General features: G+C 44.0%; 1 protein-coding gene across 5 annotated transcripts in view; it reads right to left on the bottom strand.

Annotated features, from left to right (window-relative positions):
• Window positions 1–21,242, bottom strand: part of axin2 (axin 2 (conductin, axil)) — a 69,106-nt gene that overhangs the window by 15,303 nt on the left and 32,561 nt on the right. For all 5 annotated transcript variants that reach the window (XM_043715078.2, XM_043715082.2, XM_043715083.2 and 2 more), the window contains 2 exons: window positions 17,329–17,469; window positions 6,578–6,674 (listed from right to left, as the gene is read on the bottom strand). In XM_043715078.2, coding sequence (XP_043571013.2) covers window positions 6,578–6,674; window positions 17,329–17,469 — 238 coding nt within the window. The remainder of the gene's footprint in view (window positions 1–6,577; window positions 6,675–17,328; window positions 17,470–21,242) is intronic.

Here is a 21,242-nt window from a genome sequence, read left to right as displayed (position 1 = left end):
GCTAACAGTGTCAGAAGAGCCTGATTGTACATTCCCTGGGTAAATACATGCATCCACACACACCATGCGAGGATTTGAGAGGTGTAACGTAATCAGTACGGTGTCCAGTTCTAGTTGCTCAGTTCTAGGAAAGATGGAGAGGGTTCAGAAGAGATTTACCTGAACATTGACATGTATGGAGGGCTGGGACTTCTTTCTACTGGACCATAGGAGGCTTACACATTAGATCAGATTCCTTACAGTGTGGATTCAGGCCATTTGGCCCAACAAGTAACCACTAGACCCAATTCCCTCTGACTAATGTATCTAACACTATGGGCAATTTAGCATGGCAAATCCACCTGACATGCACATCTCTGGAAACCCATGTAGACATGGGGAGAATATGCAAACTCCACACAGACAGTCATCTGAGGCTGGAATCGAACCCAGGTCCCTGGTGCTGTAAGGCTGCAGTGCTAACCACTGAGCCACCGTGCCTCCCTACAGCAGTTTATAAAATAATGAGGAGTAAAGGATAAGGTTAGTGGTACTGGTCATTTCCCTAGGATGCGGGATTTCAACACTAGGGGGCACATTGTTAAGGAGAGAGATTTTAAAAAGACATGAGGGGCAATTTTTTTTTACACAGAGGGTGGTTTGAGTGTGGAATGAACTTCCTGAGGAATTGGTGGTTTTGGGTAAATATCAACATTTCAAAGACATTTGGATAAGTACACGAAAGGAGGGATATGGGCCAGGAACACAGACAAGAGGGACTACTTTAGTTTGGGATTATGTTCAGCAAGGAATGGTTAGATTGAGGGGTCTGTTTCTGTGCTGTATGACTCCATGAGTTCACACACCAGTGACTATGAATGGCAAGGGGTACACTTCTATTGTGATGATTCAGCATCATGGCAACAGCTGCCAATCAGATTCCAAAGCTGGACTTCAGATTAAATTCTAGTTTGGTTTGCCATCCAGTGCTAACCTCAAGCAGTGAGTAATCCACAAACACACAAGGACACACAGCTGTAGGTATCTCCTAGAGTGGGTCCAAAGGATGCCCCACTCAGTAGGATCTGAAATCAAGGTTATTTAGTTTGAACAAGATTAAATTAGGTTAGATTCCCTACGTATGAAAACAGGCCCTTCAGCCCAACAAGTCCACACCGACCCTCCAAAGAGTAACCCATCAAGACCCATTCCCCTACCCTATATTTACTCCTGACTAATGCACCTAACACTACGGGCAATTTAGCATGGCCAATTCACCTGATCTCTGAGCAATGAATTTGTTGCAGCGTCCTGTTCTGGTGGAATTGGTCAGAAATGACATTAATACGTACACACACAGCCCACGCGCTCCATTGTGAACAACAGAGGTTCCCAAATTGTGGGTGGTGGATCTTAGTGGGATTGTAAGTCAAATGTTTAAAGTTGTTGAGTTCAGAGGCAGCAATGGGTTACATGAAGTTCTGACTGGTTGTGGCTCCTTTAACTGCTTGAAGTTTTTTACCCTCTCCCAACAATGGGCATGGCCGAACAATCTGATTGCTGCCCTTCAAAACCAAAGGGAAAGTGGAAAGCTAAGGATATTTCCCTTGGGGAAAAAATATCTGGAAGTATGAACCTTCTCCACTCCACCTCCCTAACTCCCTTCACATGGGTTTTTGATCCATCAACAGGGAAATACTCAACTAACTGTGATCAAGAAAATTTCAAATGAGGTGAAAATTCCTTGCAAATGAATGTGGAATGTCTAGTTTAGAGCTGCAAAAGTCCAGTAGCTGCTATATTTGGGAACACTGTAATGAATCCACCTCTAACAAACATCATCAATTGACAAATTTAAAGCAGAGATTGAGATCAGTGTTGCAGAAAGTACGATAGTCACTGCCTTGATAAAATTTTCCAGTTTTTGGATGCATGTATTAGCTGTGACCTGACTAGTCTATGGGAGGTGTGTTTAAGGTTTTCCATGTGTAGAAGTGTGTCAGTTATTTTGAAAAAACAACTTGTATATACCTATGCCTGCATTTTGTACTAATTTAAATACTGTGTTGCCTGGGAAATTAAAGCTTCCCTGTATGTGGCTTTATGTTCAGTGGATTGTTGATTATGATTGAGAATATTGGGGGGAGATGATGATCTAGTGATATTATTGCTAGACTATTAATCCAGAAACTCAGCTGATGTTTTGGGGACCGAGGTGCGAATCCTGTCAAGGCAGACGGTGGAAATTGAATTCAATTTAAAAAAATCTAGAATTAAGAGTCTACTGATGACCATGAAACCATTCTCGATTGTCAGAAAGATCATGTGGCTCACTAACTTCCTTTAGGAAGGAAATCTGCCTGCCTTAACTGGTCTGATCTACAAGTGGCTCCTGACACCAAGCAATCTAGCTGACTCCCAACTGCCCTCTGAAATGGCTCAGGAAGCCATTCAGTTGTACCAACCTCTATGAAGTCTGAAAGAAATGAAACTGGACGGATCACCGGCATCGGCCTGTGCACCGGAAAAGACATGGGCAGAAACAGCCTTTTGGACCCTGAAAAGTCCACCTCATTAGCATCTGGGGGCTAGTGCCAAAATTGGGAGAGTTGTCCCACAGACTAATCAAGCAACAGCCTGACATTGTCTGTAAGGTATGCTTCCGTGAGTATGACTATGTCCCAGACACCACCGTCACCATCCCTGGATATATCCTGTCCCACTGACAGGACAGACCTGGTAGAGATGGCAGCACAGTGGGATACAATCGTGAGGGAGTCACCCTGGGAATCCTCAACATTGACTCCGGACCCTATGAAGTCTCATGGCTTCAGATTAAACCTGGGCAAAGAAACCTCCTGCTGATTACCACGTATCATCCTCCCTCAGCTGATGAATCAGTACTCCTCCATGTTGAACAACACTTGGGGGAAACACTGAGGATGGCATGGGCACAAAATGTACTCTGGCTGGGGGATTTCAATGTTCCCCACCAAAATGGCTCAAGCAGCAGTACAACTGATCAAGCTTGTCAGGCCCTAAAGGACATAGCTGCCAGACTGAGTCTGTGGAAGACAAGCAAGAGGCTGGAAGAACACAGCAGGCCAGGCAGCCTCAGGAGATGGAGAAGTCAATGTTTCAGGTGTAACCCCTCTTCAAGACTGAATCTGTGACAGGAGGTGAAGGAACCAACAAGAGGGAAAAACATATTTGACCTCATCCTCACCAATCTGCCAGCTGCAGATGCATCTGTAGCAGTATCATTATGCGTGACCTGTCATTGTGGACACAATGTCCTGCCTTCACATTGAGAATACTCTCCATTGTGTTGTGCGGTACTATCATTGTGTTAAATGGGACAGACTTCGACCAGACCTAGCAACTCAAGACTGGGCATCCATGAGGTGCTCTGGGCCATCAACAGCAGCAGAATTGTAATCCAGCACAATCTATAATCTCATGGCCTGGCATATCCCAACTGAACCATTACCATAAAGTCATGGGATCAACCCTGGTTCAGTGGAGAGTGCAGGAGGACAAGCTACAAGCAGCACCAGGCATACCTGAAAATGAGGCTTCGGTATCTGGTGAGGCTACCAAATAGGACTGCTTGCACGCCAAACGGCATAAACAGCAAGTGATAGCCAGAGCTAAGCAATCCCACAACCAGGGATCAGATCTATGCTCTCCAGTCCTTCCACATCCAGTTGTGAATGGTGGTAGACAGTTAAACAACTTACTGGAGGACGTGGCTCCACAAATATCCTCATTCTCAATGATGGAGGAGCCCAGCACATCAGTGCAAAAGAAAAGACTGAAGCATGTGCAGGAATCTTCAGCCAGAAGTGCCAAATGAATGATCCATCTTGGCCTCTTCCAGTGGTCCCCAGCATTACCAATACCAGTCTTCAGCCAATTTGATTCACTCCACGTGATATTAAGAAACGAATGGAAGCACTGGATTCTGCAAAGGCTACAGGCCCTGACAACATTCCGGCAATAGTACTGAATTTGCTGCTTCCCATAGTCAAGCTCCTCCAGTAAACAACACTGGCATCTACACAACAATGTTTGGAAAATTGTCCAGGTATGTCCTGTACATAAAAAGCAGACAAATCCAAACCAATCAAAAACCACCCCATCAATCTACTTTTGATCAGTAAAGTGATGGAAGGTGTCATCAACAATGCTATTAGCAGCACCTGCTCAGCAATAACCTGCTTAGTGACGCCCAGTTTGGGTTCCGCCAGGGCCACTCAGCTCCTGACCTCATTACAGCCTTGGTTCAAACATTTAAAAGAGCTGAATTCCAGAGGTGAGGTGAGAGTGACAGTCCTTGACACCAAAGCATTTGACCATGTGTGGCATCAAGGAGCCCTAGCAACACTGGAATCAATGGGTTAACAGGGCAAATTCTCCGCTGATTAGAGTCATACCCGTCAGAGAGGAAGATGGCCACGGTTTCTGGAGGTCAGTCATCTCTGCAGGAGTTCCTCAGGGTAGTATCTCTGACTCAACCACCTTCAATGACCTTCCCTCGATCATAAGGTCAGAAATAGGGATGTTCGCTGTTGATTGCACAATGCTCAGCACCATTCATGACTCCTCAGATACGGAAGCAGTCCATGTTCAAATGCAACAAGATCTGGACAACATCTAGGCTTAGGATAACAAGTGACAAGTAGCATTTGTGCCACACAAATGCCAGGCAATGTCCTGTGGCATTCAATAGTATTAACATCAATGGATCCCCTAGTATCAACATCCTGTGGGTTACCATTACCTAGAAACTCGAATGGCTACACATCAACAATGGCTACAAGGGCAGGTCAGAGCAATACAGAAATTTCCTTTATTGGTCAGAGTATTGATACAGGAGTTGGGAGGTCATGTTGCGGCTATGCAGGATATTGGTTAGGCCACTGTTGGAATATTGCGTGCAATTCTGGTCTCCTTCCTATCGGAAAGATGTTGTGAAACTTGAAAGGGTTCAGACAAGATTTACAAGGATGTTGCCAGGGTTGGAGGATTTGAGATATTGGGAGAGGTTGAATAGGCTAGGGCTGTTTTCCCTGGAGCGTAAGAGGCTGAGGGGGTGACATTACAGAGGTTTATAAAATCATGAGGGGCATGGATAGGATAAATAGACAAAGTCTTTTCCCTGGGGTGAGGGAATCCGTAACTAGAGGGCATAGGTTTAGAGTGAGAGGGGAAAGATATAAAAGAGACCTAAGGGGCAACTTTTTCACATAGAGAGTGTTACGTGCATGGAATGAGCTGCCAGTGGAAGTGGTGGAGGCTGGTACAATTGCAACATTTAAAAGGCATCTGGATGGATATATGAATAGGAAGGGTTTGAAGGGATATGGGCTGGGTGCTGGCAGGTGGGACTAGATTGGGTTGGGATATCTGGTCGGCACGAACAGGTTGGACCGAAGCGGCTGTTTCCATGCTGTACATCTCTATGACTCTATAAATACTGCAGCAAAGACTCTCCAAAGTCTGTCCACCATCTACAAGGCATGCATGAGTGAAGGCCCAACAACATTCAAAAGGTTTGATACCATCCAGGCCAAAGCAGTCCGCTTGATTGGCACCACATCCCCAAGCGTCCACTCCCACCACCACCAATACTCAGTAGCAGCAGTGTGTCCTACATACAAGATACACTGCAGATATTCACCAAAGATCCTCAGACAGCATATTCCAAACCTAAGATCTCTTCCATCTGGAAGGACAAGGGCAAGCAGATATATGGGAACAACACAACTTTCAAGTTTCCCTCCAAGTCACTGACCAACCTGACTTGGAAATATATCGCTGTTCCTTTAGTGTCACTAGATCAATATCCTGGAATTCCCTCCTTAATGGCATTGTGGGTCAACCCACAGCAAATGGACTGCAGCAGTACAGGAAGGCAGCTCACTAGGGACGGACAATAAACGCTGGCCAAGCTAACAATGCCCACATCTTAGAAATGAATTGTAAAAAATTCTAATTCAACTTCTGAGAGTCCAAATATCACATATGCCAATACAAATACATAAGGCTTTGTTACTGCATGAAGCAAGACCTAGCAAGTAAGTCACTGAGAATAAAAAGTAGCCCTTACAAACTAACAAGTCGGCCCCAGAAATCAAAATGAAAAAGAAAAATTTTATTGACCCCATGTCTCATCTCCACTCTGCAAACCAACCCACTCTGGCTCTTTGTCTGGGGTCAAAGCAATGTTCAAGCCCCAGGATATCATGATTAGAATAGATTTGGGAAACATTGATTTACAACAATTTATATTTATATATTTCTTTTTTCATTCACAGGATAAGGGTGTCACTGGCTCGACAGCATTTACTGCCCATCCCTAATTGCCCAGAAGGCAGTTATGAGTCAACCACATCGCTGTAGATCTGGAGACACAAATAGGCCAGACCAGGTAAGGATGGTAGTTTCCTCCTCTAAAGGACATTTGTGAATATATCAACTTTAATGCAACAAAACGTCTCGAGCCCTTTGGGGGAACGTAAATCAATCAAACAGACAATATTAAACAGTGAGCGATATAGTGAAAACTTAAGTCGGTGAGGGACTGAACACTTACAGGAAAATGAGGTAGTGAGACCTGACCGTTTGCCTTGACACTGCGTTGCATTTCCCTCTGTTGTTGCTTCTTATGCCGATATGGAGGGATCCCATCTCTGCAAATCAAACCATGAAACAGAACATGAGAGGAATCCAACAGGATTGAAATTAGTTTCATATGTGACCCAATGTTATAAAGGCAACATCCATGCTCTACAACTGCTGGCAAGTCGTGTTTGCAGAGCAGGGTCTGGCGTGCAGGCTATGAGCCCTTCAACCTGCTGTCCAGTTACTCTTAGTTCCAACATCCACCTGCCAAGAGGACATTCACCAGCTGTACCCAAGAGATTCCTAGGAGAAAGTGAGGATAGCAGATGCTGGAGAGTCAGAATTGAAAAGTGTGGCGCTGGAAAAGGAGCATCCGAGGAGCAGGGGAATCGAGGTTTTGGGCAGAAGCCCTGATGAAGGGCTTGAGCTGCTGTTCTTTTCCAGCGCCACATTTTTCAACCCCAAGAGATTCCAGTCAATGCCACTGAGCTGGAAGACCACAACAGCAAACACTGGGGTAAGTGTGGTTCCCTGGATAATGTTCTCTGAAGCAGTTAGTTAGCAGCACTAGTCCCACTCCAGGTTGCAGAACTGAGCAAGTGCCAATTAGTTTGAGGTACTACCTTTTGAACAGAAAGGAAAGTTGGAGCCTGTATCTGTCCTTTCAGGGGTATATAACAGAGCCCATGGCACTACATTGAAAAATACCAAGGAGGTTCTTTCAGGTATTTTGACTATTTATTCCCTTATAGAGCATCACAAAAACATATGTGGTCTTCAGCTTGCTCTGTATAAATTAACTCCCACATCTCCTCATTGCAACATGCACTTTAAAAAGTACTTCATTGGATGAAAAGTGTTTTGGAAAGGCTTGTGGTATATTGTAGGGTTGGAAGGGGTGACAGAGACAAAGAGCCAAGGACTGATTTGTAAATCGGATAAAAATTTTGAAGTTGAGACATTGCCAGTCCAGGAACCCAAATTGAGTTAGTGGCAGGGAAGATGGGGGTAGCAGGAAACTTGGTGTCAGTTAGGACACAGGCAGCAGCACCTTAAATTATCTTTAGTTGATGGAGGGTAGAGTCTGGGAGGCCAGTCAGAAGTGTGTGAAACAATTAAATTGGAGATAACAAAGGCATGAGAGTTAGGGTTAGTGAAAAGGAGCTCAGGCAGAGGTGATGGTAGGTGATGTTATGGAGGTGAAACTAAGCAGCCTCAGTGTTAGCACAGATGGGTGGCAGAATGCTCATCTTAAGGTCACAGATGGTTCTCATGTTGTGACCAGTTGGTTCAGCTTCAGACAATGGTCAGGGATGGGGTAGGTGGTGATGTAATAGGACCAAAGCAATGGCTTCTGCCTTTCCAATAACTTATTGGAAAATTTAAAACTGCTCATTCAATACTTGACATTTAATAAGCAGACTGAGTCAGAGAGATAGTGGTCAGATATAGCTTGGTGTTATCAGTCTACACATGGGACCCAATGCCATGTTTTTGGATTATGTCACTGAACAGCAGTACGTGGAGGAGATAAGAAGATCCAAGGTTAGATTTTTGGTACACACCAGAGGTAACAATGTGGATCAGCTACTGTAATTGATCCTCTGTCTAAAGGTAAAATCCTCAAAGTCCTACCAGACCATAACACTGCTCTCTCAGAGAGACAAATGGTGATGGTTTAACTGCAGGGTTACCAAGCTTCAGGTGAGGGAGAGGTTGAGAAGGCGGGACCTTCATGGTAACCTCAGCCAGTGCAGGATTTGAACCCACACTGTTGGTATCACTTTGCATAGCAAATCAGCTATCCAGCCTACTGAGCTAATAGAGTTACAACAAGTGGCTGGATGCACTGGGGCTGGTTTCCTCTGGCGTGTAGGAGGTTGAGGGGTGACCTTCTCGAGGTTTATAAGGTAATGAGGGGCATGGATAGAGCGAAAAGCCAAGGATTTTTTCCCAGGGTAGGGGAGTCCAAAACTCCAGGGCATAGGTTTAAGGTGAGAGGGGTAAAATATAAAAGGCACTTTTGGGACAACATTTTCAGGCAGAGAGTGGTGCACACAGTGGAACAAGCTACCAAACCAAGTGGTAGAGATCAGTACAATTACAACATTTAGAAGACATTTGAACAGGTACATGGATAGGAAAGGGCTAGAGGGCTATGGGCCAAATGCAAGCAAATGGGACTAGTTCAGTTTATAAAACCTAGTTGGCATGGACAAGTTGGGTCGAAGTGTCTGTTTCCTTGCTGTTTGACTCCATGATACATTCCCATCCCTCCACAGTGTCTACAATGAGACAATCCCATTCAAACAACAGACACTCCTGTCTTGCTCACATGGTTATGTCTAACATCAGCAGAATATTCCCAGTGGGAAGCACAACTGAACTTAAGTTCACCCTGACCACCTCCATAAAGCGCTGAACTCTGCAAATTAAAATTAATGTTACCCACTTGAAATAGCATTCAAGTCCAACAAGTGAAAACAGCTGCCTTATGCCAAGGACCCTGTGCCAACTACCTGCCAGACGGCAACCACCATCTTAATATCGTTTGAGTTCAACTTTGATTCAGCAAAGCCTGTTTGTGAAATGCTCTCGATTTATGGCTGAACACATCACACACACACAAATGCTACACAACTGTTTGCCATCAGAACACTTCTGGCAGATTGGATTTATCCACAAGTTCAAACAAAAATGTTGAAACTAAGAGTTGCAGGGTCAGCAGCACAGTGCACCACTGCCTTACTGCTCAAACTGGAGCATGGGCACACAAGGAGATATCACCAGTGGCAACGTGCAGGAAATTTACTGAAATGATAATCTTAAGAAAGACACACTAGATTTTCCTGCCTTGTAACGAATAAGCATAGACCACTGATTGGTCAATTGGGTTGCAGCAATCATCTCAGGCTTTTTGGGCCTACTATTTTATCCAGCCTTTAAACAATCCTCTGGGAGGCTTTCAAACTATCCTGCAGCTGTATTTGAAATAAGACTTTCCAAGGAATACTGAGCAGTCTCTTGCAGCTTATTGATTAAATATTGCAATAACCAATAAACCAATAGAAAAAAGGCCTAATTAACTGTTTAAAGGCCCAAATGTGCATGACCTGAGCATGATGCAGCTCCTCCAGTTCTAAAAGGCTCAAACTCATGCGCATATGCGCCTGCAGTCTTTAGTTGGCAGCAGTTCTGAAGCAAGTCTCTGATCTTGCCAACATCAAAAGCTTGGTTTGTAAGATAAGGTAATGTTTGAAGTTTGCACAGCCGAGCCTGCCCCCTGCGTCAAAACGAAATCCATAAATAAGATATAAGCCAGAGAGGAGAAAAAAAATCAGCCCTCATCTTTCTCTGATTACTGAGAGGAGAAATCTACACTGCACCTTATTTTAAACAGGAAAGTAAACTCTGATCTGACAGATTGCCTTTACATCTCATTTACTCCCCTGTTTACAATGCCTCCAATTGTTAATTAGGGCTTGTTTTGCCTTCCCTTAATCGCCACACCCCCAGTGTAGAAACAAAATCAGACAGTAATGGCCTGTTTGTGTAAGTCGCTCATTTCTTGCTGTTCATCCTGTGCTGTTAAACAAAAGGCTTTTTGACAAAAAGATGAAGCTGCATTTTTTTTTGTTTCCAGTTCTCGCCCACTCCAAACAGACTGTAACACAGCAGGTGTCATTAGTGCAATAGTGTGAAGTTGGCAAATCTTCTGCAGGGGAAATGGAGTAGGGTGTGGGGTTAACTTCAGATTTGATATTTCAGTGACAAGCTTTGCAGATCACCACAACTCCACCACTAATGGTTGTGCATTCCATTTCCTAGGCCTCTAACTCTGGAATTCTCTCCCTACACATATCATCGTAAAGGAGGTGTTGGACATACTGGAATGTATGAAGGTGGATAAATCTTCTGGTCCTGACCAGATATATCCAAGAACCCTGCAAGAGGCTAGAGAAGAAATTGTGGGGGCCCTGACTGATATATTTGCATCGTCGTTATCAACGGGTTAGGTTAGGTCCCAGAAGACTGGAGGGTAGCGAATGTTGTGCCCTTATTCAAAAAAGGCTGCAAAGAGATCTTAGGAACTAAAGACCAATAAGCCTAACATCTGTGGTAGGTAAGTTACTTGAGAAGATTCTGAGGGATAAGATGGAATTAAGTTTGGAAAGACACGGTTTGATTAGGAGTAGTCAGCATGGCTTTGTGTGGGAGAGATCACACCTCAAATTTGTAAAAGTTCTTGATGAAGTCACCAGGAAGGTTGATAAAGGTAATAGTCAGTAAGGCCTTTGATAAGGTTCCACATGGTAGGCTGCTCTGGAAGGTTCCAAGGAATCCAAGGAGAGTTGGCAAATTGGATAAACAACTGGCTTGATGGTAGGAAGCAGAGGATAATAGTGGAAGGATGCTGTCAGACTGGAGGCCTGTGACTAGTGGAGTGCCTCAGGGGTCAGTCCTGGACCCATTGCTGTTTGTTATCCATATCAATGATTTGGATGAGAATGTACAAGGTATGCAGGTGACACTAAAGTAGGTGATATCATGGACAGTGAGGAAGGTTATCAGAAATTGAAGAAGGATCTTGATCATCTGGGGAAGGGAACTGAGAAACAGCAAATGGAGTTTAATATAGATAAGTGTGAGGTGTTGCATTTTGGAAAGTCAAATCAAGTTAGGAATTTCATGGTGAATGATAGGGCCTTAAGGAATGTAGTGTAACAGGGGGACCTTGGAGGTTAGGTGCACGGGTTCTCTGAAAGTGGAGTCACAGATAGACAGGGCAGTGAAGAAGGCTTTTGGCACACTGGCCTTCATCAATCAGGGCACTGAGTATAAAAGTTGGTAAGTTATGTTGTAGTGTACAGGATGTTGGTGAGGCTGCACTTGGAGTATTGTGTTCAATTTTGGTCACCTCGCTATAGGAAGGATGTTATTAAACTGGAAAGAATGCAGAAGAAATTTACAAGGATGTTGCCAGGATTCAAGGGGCTGAGTTATAGAGAGAGGTTGGACAAGCTAGGAGACTTTTTTCTGTAGGGGACTGGGGGGGGGGGGGGGAGCATGTATAAGATCATGAGGGGAATAGATAGGGTGAATGCACTCTTTTTTCCCATGGTTGGAGAATCAAGGAGTAGAAGGCATCAGTTTAAGGTTAGAGGGGAAATAATAAATGGGAACCTGATAGGCAACCTTTTAAAAAAAACACAAAGGGTGGGTATGCATATGGACTGAGCTGCAGCAGTAGTGGTTGAGGTGGGTACATTAACAAAATTTATAAGGTACTTGACAAATACATGGATAGGAAAGGTTTAGAAGGACATGGGCCAAGTGCAGGGAAATGGGGTTAGCGTGGATGGACATTTTGGTCAGCATGGACCAGTTTGGGCCAAGGGCCTGTCTCCGTGCTGTAGGACTCTATGATCTCAGTCTCACTTTTCTCCTTGTTCTCCTTTTTTTGATAAGCTTTTGGCTGTCTTGACCCAAACTTCTCTCATGTGGTTTGTAGGCATTTTGTTTTAGAACATTCCTGTGAAACGCCTTGGGATATTTTATTATGTCAAAGGTGCTATATAAACTCAAGCTGTTGTTAAGGAAGAACAAAGAAAATCATGCATTTCACTGTCACCTTTTCACATCTCCCAGAAACATCTCAAACTACTTCACATACAGTGAATTACTTTGAACTTTCATCACTGTCATTACATAAACAAACCAGCAGTCAATGCCCACACAGCAAGACTCCAGAATAAACAACACCATTAATAAACTATTAATTCCTTTAAGCTGCATTCTGGGATCTTTCTGTGCTTGAATCCCCAGTACGATTTAATGATTCATCCTGAGTTCATGCCTCTGACAATTGTGCACTACACAGTGCTGCACAGGAGTGCTAGCCTCCATTATAATGTCTAGGTCTTACAGCAGAGAAGGGTGGGTCAAGAGCTCGAATCAAAGCTGTTTCCTGGACAGACCCATGGCCTTATTACAGGTTATGATGTATGTGGGGAAGACACAGTAGGCAGGCTGGTAGATGTGTGGCTTTCTGAACCCACAACGCCCAGAATTTTAAAAAAGCTATTTAGAACACTCGGCCCTGCTTGCTTTGACACTGTGCTGCAGCTCATTCCTGATGCCCAAAACATCAATTCCCCTGCTCCTCGGATGCTGCCTGACTGGCTATGCTTTCCCAGCACCACACTCTTGACACTGCCTTGCAGCATCCTAGAACTTTGTGCAAATGACTATAAACCAGGTCAAGGTGCTGAACGCTTTTCTAAATTAACATAAATGCTGTTGGAACAAGGTGGTTTAAAAAAAACAAAACCAAGGTGAAATCCAATTTTGCAATCAACTCTTTCTCATTGAAAAGTGAAACCTTGAGGAAGAGTAGTCATGTGTCACTGAAAGAACATCCCTGCCCCTCATTCCATCCCATCCAGAAATAAATCCTCATTTAATCAACCAAGCTTCACCCTGCTCTGCTCTATTGTGAAAACAGGAATCAGCCAGGCTCTTTTCAGGCTTTACAGCCATCTCCCTTTCACTCTAGCAAGTGATTCTCAAAGCAGCCTGCACTGCAGCTCTCTTATTTGCACTCACCCCCCCCCCCCCACCCCAACTTCCACCCCACCCCCCTCTTAAACTCCCTTCGACTAACAATAGATTGAAAGTGATTCAACTAAGCCTTTCATCCACAATACACTTTTATTTCTCAGCTTTCAGAGCCACCATTGGCTCTGGTGAAAATACTTTAATCCTAACCATTTCCCCACTTCAGCTTGCCTGGTCCTCAGACCAGAAATGACTAACACTCAGAAATCTCCTGTTGACACTGGAGCCAGTTTAAAAACTATCCATTTCGCAATGCCTTTTCATAAGTGCTACCATGTCTAGTAGAGACACGTATACAGGTGTGGAGCTTGTGTGTCCTCGTGCATTGGCAACCAAAGAACTACAGACATACAAAAATCTGTGTGCTTGTATTTGTGTATTAATGGATGCACATGTGTATGCACAATGTAGACTTCTCCTCAGCCCTTTATGTGTGCATGCATTCTTATAAGTAAGAGATTTGCTTGTCTTGTTTCCTGAAACTGATGAAAATTCACTTTATTTAAAGGATACGCCCTCAGTTGTACATACACACGTGCACTGACACACACATATACATTCTTCCCTACAGTAGTGAGTGCCACACTAAAGCTGTCTATTCCTGCTCAGGCAGATCCCACTTGCATTCACTGCCGAGAATTGCAGCAGCAAGTTGCTTCACCATGGATGCAGCTGTACACCGTGTCATTCATAACTAATAAGATAAAAGCAAAACATATCACCCACATCAAACCAGAGTCACCTCTGCATTTTGTGGTGAGGTAAATTTTCAGTCCCAGCAAGCATCTTGCCTTTTCACTGCATAATTTCAGTCACAATTTGTTTGATTTTTATTCTAACAGCCGTTCTGTTCTGCTGACAGCATGTGGATTCAGATTCAGAGGCCTCCCAGGCCCACAGCGTAAGTGTCAACTCAGACACCAAGGACTGACAAGTTAGTGAACCTTAGTGGGCATCAGCTGTCAATTCATGTCCACGGGCTGAGCTTGTTGCAAGATTTAATCCATCTCCCTTGACTTGTGGAGCTTCTCACTCCAACATAACCATCCAACCCTCAGTTCACCCACTGATTAATGAACAGAGTGATAGAGGGGGAAGAGGGAGGGAAAGAACAAGTGATAATGTCATGAATTTAAATTCAATTAATAAATCTGAACTTGTGTCATGCCCCCCACTTGTGCACTCTCCAGCTGGACCAGTCCAAAGAAACCGAATGGCCTCCCGTGTGTCACAATCTCAGGTGGAAGACCTTAGTCCCACAGCCACACGTTTCATTGTTTCAGTTAAGACCATAAAAATCGGAGCAGGAGCACGTTATTCGGCCCCTCAAGCCTGCTCTAACATTCAATAAGATCACTCCTGATCTGACGTTCCTTACATCCACTTTCCTGCCTTTTCCCCATAACCCCTGATTCCTGACTGATCAAAAATCTCTCTGTCTCAGCCTTAAATACATACACAAGGATTTGGCCCCATAGCTCTCTGTGGCAAGAAGTTCAAACGTTTTACAACCCTGAGAAGAAATTCTTCCTCATCTCAGTCTTAAATTGTTCTGCTTAAATCTCAGACAGTGAATTGCAATTTTGTGGGAAACCTAGTGACCTTTATCATCTTGACTCCCAACTCCTGCTCTCGACGGTGCACTCATTGCCTTTGGCCTCAACACATGAGAGCAACAAGGGGCAGCTTAGGGGAGGAATGAAGCTCTCTGATTCAAGTAGTCAACCAGAAAACAAATGAAAACAAACAGAATCAGGGCTGAAGTGCACCTGAAGTAAATCTAACTGCATGGTCAGTGTAAGTATGACCCGGCCTTGCACTCAACTGATCTCCAGTGAGGACTCAAAAAAAGTACCAGAGCTAAAAAGAAGAGATCTCACTCCTTGCTCCCTTCTGCCACTAGCTTTTATTTATCGGGGGCACCATACAGTAACATTCTGTGGTTCATTTGACTGTGGGAAAGATGGGGGCACCAATTACCTTTTCAACAAACTGGCACAGGCTAATTGCCAAGGTGTCTCTACTTTCTAAGATTCTAAAGAAAGACCAAGCCTGGGTTAGATGTCCTGTCACCACTCGAGCACAGTCACAGAGGGGAGGCTACATAAAGGCCCTGTGATCTGGGAACAATCTGTGAGCCTGCGGATATGAGCTGACAGCTGATATGGTGTCCACTCAGCTTCTTTAACTTGTTAACACTTGAAGTTAATGAGGGTGAAACTGTATCCCTGTAAGAGCTGTGCCATCCGGAGAAATCTAGGAAAGACAGATCACACTCTGTGGAAGTACTGACAATATCAAACACAATCTCTCTCTCCACAACGAGTACATGAGTCAGTTTGGTGCTGCAGCTAATTTCACATCAGTCCTGGATGATCCACCACTCCAACAACAGTGGAGGAACTGCACATGATGTTCGACCACTTGTTTTCACCAGGATCACAGTCAGCATCATTCCGAGTTCTGGAATGACCTGACACCCTGATGTTCTGTTGAGCTCATGGTGTTTCAAACTATTGTTTGAAGGAGGTATATCCGAGTGTAGAAAATTAGTCAATACCTCAATGGGCAGGAAGAGTGGGGAGGTGAAGTTTGAATTCGTTGATGCTTAGTCAATTGAGAAGACTTGAAGATGGTGCACCATCTCCAGCTTCTCCTCAGGATAATAAACAAGGCCTTTGCCAGTGTTGTCCACATATAGCAAACATAAATCCTTTACACTGAACTAAAGCTTCAGGTCCAGAAGAACCACATACCGGTCAGCAAACGATACACAAATGTGCCCCTTGTCAAGGACAGAAGCCATACTCTTTTTTGGTATCAAGGCTACATTTACTCATTTCCTATCGTAGGATCCTGGAGGCAACTATAAAAAGGGAGGTTCCAAATAGTTGTAAATAAACCAGCCCAGACACAGTTACTTCCAGTTGAAAAATTAAGAATGTTACTTTTCTAGTGGCAACAGGGGATCTAACCTGACCATGGTCAAAATGGCATGTTTGTTTGATATTAATAGACCCTTTGTGGTCTTTAAAACAGCAGGAACTGTTATAACTTTTATATATTACTTTAAACATTGTGAATCAAACCACAGCACTTCACAGGAGCATTATCAGACAAAATTTGACAATGAGACAATGGAGAAGACATTAAAAAAGGCAACCAAAGAGGTTTTAGAAAGGAGAGAGAGAAAGAGATGTTCAGGGAGGGAATTCCAATGTGTTGATGGCTGAAGACATGGTCTTGAAAAATGGGTGTGAAATAAAAACATAATCAGGTTTTACAAGGGGTCATACTCAGTACAATTGGAGGAAGGATATAGGACATTACGGAGATACGTAGGAATAATGCCTGATGGGAATTGAACACCAGGGTAGAATAAATTAGAACTGAGACATTGATGGATCGGGAGCCAGTATAGGAGTGAGTACAGGTGTGATGGGTAAAGATGTTTTAGCATGAACAAGGAAATGGACAAAAGTAAGTTTCCGAAGGGCAGAAGACAGGGAGGTCAACCAGGAGATCATTGGAATTATTGGCTCTGAATGTAACAGATGCATGGTTGAGGATTCAGCAGCAGTTCAGTTCAGGATTACAATAAAAATTAGCATGTAGACATGAGAAAAATCAAGTAACGAAAACTGTACCAGTGGGCAGAGGTGAGTCATGGCCAATAGCACCATCCCCCACCAAGGGACATTACAAACGTGACCTGGACCTGTACTGCAGCTTCAGAACAAGCTCAGATTCAACCACTTCCTTACACCTTTATTGTATCATGGGGCCCTAATAGTTCTAAAGTTCATTCCTTGGTTGTGGTCAAGTTTCCCCATCAGATTCTGGGCGCATACACATTCCTGGAGAAGGAGCTGGATTTCCTGTATCATCAGGATGCCTGGGGTATGGTGATGATCTGACTGAGGAAAGTGGAAGAGTTCAGATTCATTAACGTTCAGTGCTGTACTGTCTATGCTGAACTTGGATACAGTGAGGTAGAATGGGGGAGAAGAAATTCGGCCTCAGTGCAGTCAGAATCAAAGCTGTCCACCCCTGAAAGCAAATGACTAAACAAGGACAAAGTGTACAAGCAGAAATCATACTTACACACTACTGTCTGTCATTGACATCGAGTCATCAGTCATGACGTCACTGGAGATTTCACTGTCATTCGCACTACTAGCTGGAGCGAAGATGCAGCCAGTTTGATTATGATACGGGTTGGCAGGGCCATTTCTTCCATAGGATCTAAAAAGGACAGAATGTGTTTCAATTAACATTTGCACAACTGGTCTTCAAAGATACCCTTCAGTAAAATGCCAATCCATTCAATTACTTGAAAAGGCACTTTGGCTGACTTAGCAAGGAGGCATACAAAACCAGAAGGTCCCAGATTTGGTCCTAGTTGTATAACCATATGCAGTGGTTGTACAGGCATTGTTAATGTCCCTACAATGTTCAGGTAGAGAGGGGAGGGAAAACAATTCGACAGAATCTTTGCTTCTGATCGGAAGTCAGTGGCTCAGGCTGAAAGTGCATGTGTGGAGATAAGGCTCAACTGGGATAGGCTCTTAGGTTCAGACAAGGAGAAAGCCCAAGATATGAAAGGACACCATGGAAGCACCAAGACTCAATTCTTGTTGTAAATAGAAAGTAAATAGAAAGTGGGCCACCAGTGCTTCACCAGAGGCTCACTGATGATGTTATCTAGTATGGTGATAAAACGTCTGTAAACTAACCTTCCACTCAGTGAGCAAACTTACATCCAGAGTCAGTTCTCTCAGGAAAGTATGGGTATAAAAGCCTGAAATTGGTAACAATTCAAATTCTGATTATAAATCTGCAACTGATTGGACAACTAAATTTCTCACGTCAGCATTCGGCATCATAGGAGATGGAGATCACCAAGCACTCGGCATCATAGGAGATGGAGATCACTGAGCTCCACCTGTTGCTTTTCCCTTTCTGCGCTCCCCGACTCCTCTCTAGTGGTACACCATTATTAATGGGTTTTGGGGAGCAGGGTGATAAAGGAAGGTTACAAAGCACAGAAACACCATAGTAATTCATTAACAGGGAACAAGATGTGAACCAGGGGCACACAGTGATCCTTTTCTAAAATGTACAGACAAGGTAGAACATCAAAAATATGATACTAGACTAGCAAGCCTCAGGAAATTCAAATCACCCCAAGGTGACACAGAAAAAGTCAGAGTTCAATAAATCTGGTCATGTGTATGCTGGTCCCATTTGTAATGGCCTAACAATGGCCAAGGTCGTAAGTAACAAACTAAATAGCTAACCAATACTATCTTGGAAAGGAGGATACCTGATCAAACTACAACTTCACACTTAAGGCATGTGACTGAATAAAACTAAATGCACTTCATAGCTAATGAACCATTTCTGAAGTGTAGTTATTATTGTAAAAATAAACATCAAATAAAAAAGGAATATGATCATTTGTTTTTAATGTTGGTTAAGGGATTGATATTGTCTAGGAGATCAGGGAGAATTCCTCTGATCATCTTCAGACAGTACCATAGGATCACTTACACCCACTTAAGAGGGAAGTCTCAATTTAACATCTCAACAAAATACTGCACCTCTGACACTGCAGCACTCCTGCCATAGCAATATTTTCAAATTTCCGCAGTTGAACACCAAATGCTTTCAAAGTCAACTAGAAATTGATCATTGATTGGTAATACCCACATCTAGAGAACAAATAATTTTAAAAAACACATTTCCGTACCTGCAGTAAGCAACAGTGTGAACACATGACACTACATTTGTGGGTTGAAAAAATTCCACAGAGGCTGGTATCCTGTCACCAAGGATATTTATTTATCTTTATTTACACATGCATAGTACTTGATATTGGTCCCATTTCCACAGAGCCAGCTCTCTGGTGAACAGAACCTTTGACCCTCCTGCTTATTTTTCTTTCCCCCACACTACTGCCTAACAGCGATAGTGCTTATATTTTCCCTGCATCCATGTCGTGTGTGCGCAGGTGTAGGAATCAGTGAAGAACAACAAGTGGGTAAATCTTTATTTATATTCCACCACCAGGAAGAAAGGAAACACCAGAGTGGCCACTGACAAGCAGTGCCCTTCTCAGAGGGCAATGCTGCATGATCAAACAGTGAAGGGGAGGGCAAGGGTTAAATCAAAATAGAGTTGGAAAGGGAAATAATACCCTCCACACCCTGCGGCACCCACCTTTCCTGGAACAGCTCCAGGGTGTTGGTGGACACCGCGTGTTCCTTTTCCAGAGACACCCGCACTCTGACATAACCGCAGAAGAGGGGCAGGCAATCAGCCATAATGGCACCCTCCACAGCCCACTGCCTGGACCTGTTTATGGCCAGTTTGGCCAGGCCCAGGAGCGGACCCACGAGGAGATCCTCTGACCTACCCACCCCCCCTCCGCACTGCATGCAGGAGAGGTTGAGAAGGAGAGTCTTTCACGGTAACCATCAAACCAGTGGTGGGAATTGAACACAGGCTGTCGGTATTGCACTGTTCTATAAATCAGCAATCCAGCCAACTGACCTAAATCGATGCCCAGCCCTCCTTTTTATATCTGTCAGCCAGGGCTTTCTGATTAGGGCTGTTTAATCTGGTCCAATCAGGGAACTCAGATGCTATGAGTACCACTCGGCTGTCCTCGCTACAATCGCTACATTCCACATCTGTGATGTACGGGGATGTAGGTTGTTCTTCTAGCCTCTCCGAGGCAGTATTTGCATTAGATCCAGTTCCACCAACTTAGCCTCAGATATGGGCAGTATGTACGAACCCATAGCCCGTCTCTTATGTCTGGGACATTGTAGAAGAAATCCATCCTCTTCTTCAGGTGGTAAAGGTGTCAAGGCTGCAACATCTGCTGTGTCCATCTCAGTTTCTTCCATGCTAGACAGAGGGGGAGAACCCATTTGCTCCAACAGCCTTTCAAGTTGTTCCGAGGGATTGGGTATGTTTTGCTCCTGCCCTGTTTGAGAGTTTACAGCTTTCACATAATCCAAGTGCTTGTTCAGGAGCGCCTCGCCTACCCGAACTTTGCAAGGTCAGGTCCTGTCATGTACTTTGATCATACCTTTTTCCTGTGGCTTTTGCACCAAACTTAGTCACCTGAAGTAACCTCTTACTTAGAGGGGTCTTGTGTCCGGCTTTGGAGTTCCTGATGCTATTACACCCTGTCCCCAAAAGTGTGGGAAGACCAGGTTTAATCTGGTGCAGTCTTCTCCAATTAGCATCCCTATTGGAGCTGAACCTGTATTTGCATGAGGGATGGTCCAATAACCAAACAGGAATTGGGACAGTTTGGTTATGAGTGAAGCTGCAGGCTTTTACTTCAAGCCTGCCTTCAATGTTTGGACTGCTGTTTCCACCAGACCATTGAATAATGGATGGTATGGAGCTGTCCTTACAGCTGAATGCCTTTCAACTTTAGAAAATACTCAAACTCCCTACTGGCAAATGATGGCCTGTTGTCTGTGACCAGTATCTCCGGAGACTAGTGTATTTCTTTTCTGTTGTTGTCCCCATGTTTGACGATTGTACTCTGTGCATGTCTATCCATTTTGAGTAAGTGTCCACGATGACTAAGAACACTGAGCCCATGAAAAAGGACCTGCATAGTCAACGTGTAACTGAGTCCAGGGTTTACCCAGCCATTCCCATGAATATGGGGGAACAAATGGCGATATGCTTTGTCCTTGTTGGCACTCTGAGCACCACCTGGCTAAGTTTGCATCCAATCCTGGCCACTAGACATAACTTCTTGCCAACATCTTCATTTTGATCACAGCTGGATGACCCTGGTGGAGTTCAACTGATGTCTGGTGGTGACCTTTGCTTGGAACAAATCACTCTTGCTCCCCATAATAATATACTGTCCATTATGGCAATGTCGACTTGCCGGGTCCAGAAAGGTCTCAGTCCTGGTTGTCATGGTCCTTTTGCTTCTTCCACTACCACCAGCTGTTTGAGTTTTGCCAGGACAGGATCTTTTT

Source organism: Chiloscyllium plagiosum, unplaced genomic scaffold (genome assembly GCF_037043375.1).
Source record: "Chiloscyllium plagiosum isolate Xiang-an unplaced genomic scaffold, Cpla_swu_hap1 HiC_scaffold_25, whole genome shotgun sequence".
Lineage (NCBI taxonomy): Eukaryota > Metazoa > Chordata > Chondrichthyes > Orectolobiformes > Hemiscylliidae > Chiloscyllium > Chiloscyllium plagiosum.
The sequence above is the reverse complement of the archived record's forward strand: the minus strand, read 5'-3'. Positions and strand labels throughout refer to the sequence as shown.